The sequence below is a fragment of the Dreissena polymorpha genome, chromosome 2 (assembly GCF_020536995.1).
Source record: "Dreissena polymorpha isolate Duluth1 chromosome 2, UMN_Dpol_1.0, whole genome shotgun sequence".
Classification (NCBI taxonomy): Eukaryota; Metazoa; Mollusca; class Bivalvia; order Myida; family Dreissenidae; genus Dreissena; species Dreissena polymorpha.
Window position 1 is genome coordinate 94,017,746 of NC_068356.1, and position 8,692 is coordinate 94,026,437.

General features: G+C 34.7%; 1 protein-coding gene across 4 annotated transcripts in view; it reads right to left on the minus strand.

Moving 5' to 3' along the window:
* The window catches only part of LOC127868100 (adhesion G protein-coupled receptor L2-like), a 34,713-nt gene that overhangs the window by 24,623 nt on the left and 1,398 nt on the right, over positions 1-8,692 (minus strand). For 2 of the 4 annotated variants that reach the window (XM_052409698.1, XM_052409697.1), the window contains 2 exons: positions 5,616-5,749; positions 4,353-4,484 (listed from right to left, as the gene is read on the minus strand). In XM_052409698.1, coding sequence (XP_052265658.1) covers positions 4,353-4,484; positions 5,616-5,700 — 217 coding nt within the window. In that variant the 5' untranslated portion in view covers positions 5,701-5,749. Of the gene's footprint in view, positions 1-4,352; positions 4,485-5,615; positions 5,750-7,193; positions 7,557-8,692 lie in introns of all 4 variants that reach the window. The other 2 variants (XM_052409695.1, XM_052409696.1) reach the window with 2 other exon arrangements.

Here is an 8,692-nt window from a genome sequence, read left to right on the forward strand (position 1 = left end):
AAATCATTATTGCTAAATTTGATTATACACGAAGAATTAACTTTAAAATAATTACAATAAACAAAAAAGTTATGTTTAACAGTTTGAGAAGATACCTGGATATTATTATATGGTCGTATAAAAGTGGGGCATTGTAAGAAAAATTAGCGAAAAAAGTTAGCCGATGTTACTACCATATGTATTGGTAATTATAGTGGGAAGACATTACTTTTAGGGCTAAAAGTACCAGATTCTGTTATAACAGTTTTCCTCCTATTTGTGCGGCAGAAATTGAACTTTTAAATGTATGTTCTTTGTATTTGTTTTTGGTATTCGATGAATTGGTTAGAAACTTTCATGTGTCTGATGGGTAGGGTCGTCAATTAAAACATGTACTGCAATAAGTAGTAGGCTGTTAATGTCAAAATAGCTTTAATTATTGAGCATATAATTTTGTAAATTGTATGGATATCTTTACGTTAGCGATATAAAAAAAAACAAACTCGCGTGCCGATCAGGCATATTGAAAATTGTTTTTTTGCGCTACTGTACAACAGGTCCAAAAATGACCTAAATCCGTGAGTTCATTCAAATTAGAGTGAAAAAGATGACAAAAAATAAAGTGTTGCTAGATATATGTTGCTAAAAGGTGGATATTCGTGAGACTCAAATGAAAAAACAGTAAAATGTTGTTTGTTTACCTGTGGATTAGTGGGATTAATTGAGTTCCCATTAGAGTCTTTTCGATTCTCGATGAGATAGATAGGCATGTATTTAACACGTGAAGCACCATTTACCTTTTTAAATTGATTATCATCGCTATAGTAGCTCGTAAAGTAGCTAATACAAATACTAGAAGAACAATTGAGGAAATATATAACGTAAAATTTGCTTAACAACACGCCATCGATACTCTGACATGAAACTTTGAAGGCGTTATTGCCACGCATAAGTTTTGGCTAACAAGTCCTCTGATACGATGAAGAGCTTTATTGTAAAGAAATTATGAAAAAATCATAAGTACAATTATATCATAAAGCTTGTTTAAATATAGGAATTAAGCATTTAACCTGTATAAATTCCAAAGCAATACTGCATTCGAAGAAAAAATGTTTCAAATTAAAAGTGCTTTGGATAAGAGACATAAACGTAATTTCGAGCAATCGGCATGTTAAATTACATCATTACTACCATTAGTCCGTCCAATATCACAACATTTGAATATCCAAATAAAGTCTGAACTTTAGGCCACAACAAATTGATTAAATGTTCGACGGATTTGCCGCACCTAAAAGTCTTAAAACGAAATAAAAATATTTTTATTTTTATGTTGCGTCCGCAGCAACAAATTTGCTGCGCACCTATTTATTACATGATTTAGTTTAATTTAGCCTACGTATTTTACAACATAGACTGTTATAACGCTTTGCGTTATTAGATTGGTTTATGGTAACAAAAATGGAAGCTTTCGTCTGTCTTGTCATGTCGGCCAAAGACACAAATGGGAATGTTTATTTTTCCCTTTGGCAATAATTCATTGCCTCACAGATGATTTTTTTTTAATTTTATACTTCAACAACATCTACATCAGGATGTGAAATGTCGCCGGTATGCGTACGATTGGTAAAAATCTGCAATAAACTTGTTTGTATCGATTATGAGTTAAAATATAAACAATTAACTTGCAAATGAGTGTCGCCGTTGAATTGGACGAAAAAATGTCGAGTATAATATAAATTGTACGAGCCACCTATCTAATAGTTCAAACTAAGGTGTACATTATGCCCCAAAACATGAATTTAACATAAGTAAGAAAGTGAAGAAACTTTCTCATTCTGGACCAGGGCCGTACCCAGGATTTTTTGACTGGGGGGGCCCAACCGGGAAGGGTTTGGGAGGGTCTCCCCGGCCTCCCTATATATATACTTTTTTTAATTTGGCACTTTGTAAGGTGAATTTTAATGCTTATAAAAATGGTGTTTTGTGATATGAATTAATGGAATATAACAAGTAAATCAGCACATTTCGGAAGTCTTAAGCTTTAAACATTGGTGTGAATTCACAACAATATTAAAAGCTTTAGATTTCCGAAACTTACAGGTTTAAACTGACGATTATCCACATCAACTCTCGTATTGCTTCCACCATTTTTTTTCAAAAATCAATAACGTCACAGGTTTTTTTCTCTGATTTTTTGGGAAAGACCTTGCCTTTTTTTAAGAAAAAAAAATGCGCGAAACGCCTAATTTTTAAGGGAAATAATGAAAGTCTTAAATAATCAATTTTACATATTTTACTGTTTCCAAACGAATTCAATGCAACAGATAATTTAATTATACAATATTTTTCTACACTGGATCAGGTTAACTTATATAATGAGATCGATTTGTTGTTTCAATTTTCTTTTTTTTACCAATGAGCCATTAATAGGTTGACATTACTCAATTCTCGGTACTCAATTATCAATGCGGGGAATCACGTGGTCAGATTTGATAAAAAATGGCCGCCGATGCCTCGATTCAATGGGAAATTGAGTCTTCAAACAGGTACATCTAGCTTATTACTTACTTGTTTTTAATCGGATAACGCCTATCATAGGGCCAGCCGGAACCGTTTTCCGCTGGTTGGTCTGAGTGTGGAGGGAACTCATGGAATATTTCGCGATTTCATGACGGAAAACTTTTAAAGACTCAATTTCTCCATCGAACCGAGGCATCGGCGGCCATTTTTTTTTATCAAATCTGACCACGTGTTTCCCCGCATTGAATTATTTTAAATACTGAATTCTGCCAAATTCTTATCTGTTGCTCGGCAAATTTATGAATCTGTTTTTCTTTTCAACAGACATGTTAACTATCTCATCGTAGTCTTTTTCAGTGATTTCCTTGCAAAAATGATAAATACTAAGTTTAAATACCTTTGTCAGTGTTTTGTTCCGGTTCAAATTCAGGGCCCTATCTCAATGTATAAAGTATATATTGGGACCTAAAAATTCCCAAATAAAAGGTTTCCAAAAAAAGAGTTAACTTTTATAGAGATAAAAAATACGTCTAAGGGAAAGGGCCTTCTCAAAGAAGGAAAAAACCTGCGTCAGCAATTATCAGACCATATTCTACAACCTCCTGTAGCAGTTGCTTCCATTTGCTGCACTAATCAAAATACATGTTACATCAACCATCGATAGATGAAGCATTCATGATCACAATGGGGGACTGATCGGAAATGTGTGTACAAGGCGATAAGAAAACATTGTCTAGGGGCTTATCTCGATTGGCGAGCGCTAATCCCATTGTTTATCAGGGACAATAAAACATAGCTGCTCTTTTGTTTTGATGGAAAAGTGTAGTGTGGGCCCTTGCACGAGAGAAAAAATTGCAGTGGGCCGATCATTAAAAAAAATCATAGTTCGACAGCCAGCTGGGGGGGGCCCGGGCCCCTGGGCCCATGGCCTGGGTACGGGCCTGCTGGACATTAACAACTTAAGTGGGATTTGATTGACTTCTTTATGAAAATACAAAACTTGTAATACCCATTTGGCATTTCTTATTTTTCTTTCATTGGGAAGTTATGATTTCTTTACTTTACAAAACTTAAACTTTTAATTTTTAATTTTAACACTGCTAGACTAACAAAAGCAATACATCGAGTATTGTATAATACCATAACTTATGATATTTAGAACTACCGGTAATACACATTCGAGATATTTCATATCAGTTTTTATGCCCAAAATTACAGCCTCTTACAGTCTGTGTCAAAATTGCAAAATGGAAACAAAGCTGTCTCCCACTAGCAATAAGTAACTTTTTTTCATAAACTCAATATCTTTATTGATTTTATCATACAGCAGTGTAATGCTGTATAAAAAAGGCACAGGCTGTAAATTATGACGCGAAGAAAAATCATTGCTTTTCTTGATATTTATTGTATTATTTATTGTTTCATGTTATTAAACCATCATTGACAGAAACTGAGCTTCCTATATAACTTTGATAATGAAAACTACAGTGTACCCTGTTAAATGTACATGTAAGTAATCACTACCTGGTGTGAGTAAGCAGAACAGCTCTTGGAGATTTGTTATTTAGGTTTACAAACATTTGATATGGGTTTAAACTCAATTATTACTACTAAATGATTTTGTACTGATTTTTCGCAGATATCATGCATTTATATTGCAAAATATATCAATTTACATAGACAATATATGTATTTTTATTCTTCGCTTTTCGCTCGCCTGTGATTTAACAAAAAATAGAATACAAATCAATTTATCTTTATTTCGCTCGCTCGCTCCATTTTTGGGAAGCAAAAATCCGTAGAACAAACCATCAATTTGTTGTGGCCTTATTGCATAAACTATAACTACTTACACATGCACACTTCCGTGTTCCAATGGAAGCCCGCCCCGCAGTCACACCCATATCCGGTTGGGTGGTCTTTACAGCGGGGAGGCGTGTAGTTCGTGTCGTTTAGGCACGAGGAGTACACAAGCATGCGCACATCTTATGAAACGAAAAAAATAAATTATCCTGCATCTGTTGCAAACATTGACATAATAAAGCAGGGTCGAATAAACAGCAGTACTTCGCGTGACCACGATCTAACCGTAAGAACGTATTCTTACGCGCCTTATTAACATGTTCTAATATTTGACCTTTTACCAAATGTACATGCGAAGTTCCTGCAAAATGTTTTGTCAAACAAAATGATAGTAAAAGTAATACAATGGTATTAAATTTAAGCAAACATATGGCGATGAAGTAATCGATTCCGCCTTTAAATTTATTTACTCATAACCTTCAATATACGACGTTTCTTTATATTAATAGAAAGGTTACACTCCACTAATACACACTTATTTTCATTCGTCTGCAATTGATTTCATTTTTCAATGAAATAGCATTAAATCAAACAAAATAACACTATGTTAATGACATAATTTAAAATGAAGTATGATAAATCTCTATTTTCTTTTTATAAGCTTTTTCTAAACTTTCTCCATCTCGGCACTAACCATGTATTCTCTAAAACGCCAATCATCCTCAAGGACGAGTAAAAAAATATACCGGGCCCGTCATAGTCCAAATAGTAATTTTTGTAATGGTTAACTCCAACAAAATATAAACGCCGTACTGTGTTGATAAAACCCTGATCTGCCTTTTCGACCTATTAAGAACCCACTCATCCAAAATGAAAATTAAAAAAGAAATACAAATCGATCGCCAAAATATATGTATGCAGACCATGATCTCACGAGGCTGTATTTTTTTTCATCTATCATTTTGGTATTAGATATTTTAGTCCACGAAAACTATCTGACCATGGTAGGTCACCATATTCGGACCCTCGATGTTAAAATACAATTTGTACTCTTTATTGTGAAGATGTAACAACTACATTTACTATAAGAAATCTCATTTGGTTAATTGGAGGAGAGAGGCTTATTTAAAGAAGTATTAAAGTCATGTCTGGTCACATATGCAGGAGCCGGAATCGCGTTTCAATTAATCTGAGTGCAAGTATCACTTACAAAAAACGAGTCGAACACTGTTCCCCATTCCTGCATTTGTTAATATATCAACATATTCAAGTGACTGCATTGAACAATAGTTATTAAAACCAAATTACTCAACCTGGTGGGCGGTTCCATGCGACGGTGTCGTGAGCTACTAAAAGAAACACTGCAAGCCGTAGGTCTGACACACCCGGAGTCTGCATTTAGACCAAGCGGTAAGAGAGTAGGTCCCCTTCTGGATAACGCTTCAGCCTAAGAATAAAAGCACCACACAGATAGCATTCACTAAAAAGTATCATTGGAGACTTAGTTTTCAAAAATAGATTTTATTTTTCAGATTAAGTTTAATTGTATTTTTATATTCTTATATGTTTTATCCGATCCGTGCAATAATGACGAATTATTAATAAACACGAACAATAAGAAGTTTTAAAATCTGTCAGCAACGATATAATGTAAATAACATAAGTTCGAATGAAAGTTAAACGAAATATTATTTGTATAAATAATCATCAAAATGTATGGAATACAATCCTTTTACTATTTCTAATTCGCTGTTTGCATACGGTCATTATTGGCAAACATCAAAAACAAATAAACATAACGCGATTAAATTAATGCATCAATAATGCAAAACATAACTGTTTTACAATTGATAATTCAAATATCGTCTAGGGTTACAATTAATTAATTTCATTCAAAGTAAACATGTAAATCAATACGTTGAGCAGTAATATGTCATCATCTTGAATTTCCTCAGTTAATACTCAGCAGCTTGAATGTGGACAACTTCACACAATACACGATACGAAGTTTCAATTCACACTATATCAAAACATACGTGACGAGGCTTTTGTTTTATTGTTGAATTAAACAATACAATTTCTTTAGCTCGATTGCATTGAAAATAGTGAGCTTATCGAATCGCTTTAGAGTCCTTCATCTGGGTAGAACGCTTCCACAATACGGATCGAACTCGTAGTCTTCTGCTCGCTGGGAGAACACTTGAGTCGTGTGAAAACTGGGCTTAATGCATCTGCGTAAAGTGTCGTACAGATTAGCCTGTGCAGTCCGCACAGGCTAATCAGGGACGACAATTTCCACCTAAATTGGATTTTTGCTAACAAGAGACTTCATTTAAACGAAAAATGTCATAAAAGCGGAAAGTGTCGTCCCATATTAGCCTGTGCGGACTGCTCAGGCTAATCAGGGACGACACTTTACGCACAGGCATTATGCCCAGTTTTCTCAGAACGCTTTCACAATATGGATTAAACTCATAGTCTTCTGCTTGCTGGAAGAACACTATGTCAACTTCGTCAATGCGATGTTTTGTTTGATAACCGAGCCAGCAATAATATTCATCATGAAGACAAGAACATCACATTGCTGCACAATTTGCATCTAGAGTTTAGCTAGATTTGGTTTTATACATTACCATGTTAAGCGTATTGTTCTTAAATATCGAAAACATACTACGAACTGTAAAGACATGTATGGTATTATGATTAAACTCCGAGCATACCAATAGCGCAAATGTAATATCAAAATAACATTAACATGCCTGATCACGGAGCGTATATTGTTATCTAGAGTCCGTAGCCTAATGAAATATCGAAATGTCAAGAAGTGCAATAATATTATTATGCACAATTTATGAATCAAAAACAGGAAAAAAGCAAAATATCATACTCACTTCACGCTTGTCCGTTATAATGTAACATTATTCCATACTTCTTTCTCATCAGAATAACTATGTCACTATTCTTGTTTTACTACTATCACTATCAGGCGTTAGTATATCGGCTTTCATCCATTCTGGGATACGTAGAACAGTCTATTGATCTTCGTGGGAGAGCCGCCATTATGTGGGGGAAAGACTAAGCAAGACGCCGCGTAGAATCAAGCGAAGATATTCTTCAGCGCCGTGTATTGATCCGCCATTTCTATTTCTGCGAGAGTCCCATGCAACTGTTTGTAAGACGCGAAGAAGAGATTAGCGACAGCGATCGATCGGCTGCCAATCGCAGGAAATTCACCCATAGCTGACGACTGGATTCTATTCAGAATGCAAATGTTATTTTGCAATCAAGTCAACCAGGAATGTATTATCAAAATGTATGCGGTTGACGAATATTGGCACAATGAAATAATACTGTTAAATGAGCGTGCTGCATTAATTACTATCTGTATTCCAGATTTATTCTGTTGCAAAACCAATCAGTGGAACTAGTTGTAAAGATTTTCTTATTGATCAGACATCAACATGAACGATGTAACTCCGTAAGCATACATTTAAGTCCGTAAAGCATAACTTACACACTGAACCTGTTTCCTATATTTAGTTTTGGACGCGAATGTAAGTCACAAAATAAATGATAATTTATAAGTTGAATAGCGGGATATTGTGTTTTTTATAATTATTTAATCCAATGCAATTACTTATATACTCATCGGCGTGTTACTCTTTATGTATAAATGTCGTAGCATGAAGCGCAGTCTGTGTTCCTTGGGAACAAATGCCACGAGGTTCGAATGCGAGTTGCTGAACATGTAATTGCAATGTACCTATAAAGTTATGCCAAGTATATAGGTCGACTAGCTTAACCAAAGTAAAATATCGATTTCAATGTTTGTAGCATGAAGCGCAATGTCTATCTCCGGACCAAAAGCCACACAGTTCGATTTCGAGATACTAAAATGTCAGTGTTAGGTAAAAGTCGGCGAGTAAAAACTTTTTTCATAACTTTGTATGGCTTTTGTTATATTGCACTTTTAATTGCTATGAATATAGGGAAAATTTCGAGGGCATGATCATCTGCGGGCGCTCGAAAAATCCGTTCCTGTCCGAGAAAATGTGTATTTTTGCTGTTATTGCATAAACAATTCACACATACCAAAATTAATTTAAATAACATTGAAAACAATATGTCTTAGTCATTCGACAAAATATTTCATATGACGTCATACGGTTCAAGGTTGTGTTTTACGTATGCCTCACTCGGTCATCATCAGAAATGACGAAGCTTTACCTTCGGATAGGCAGTTTTCGATTTAAAATGTGTTTAAACAGTTGATTAATGCGAATTTGAAATGCGCCGCGCAAAGTAAGAAATGATGTATTATTTTGGAATTTTCTGGTCGTGGCTGATAAATATATCGTCAGGATAAGTCATTGTTTTCATAGAATAGAAA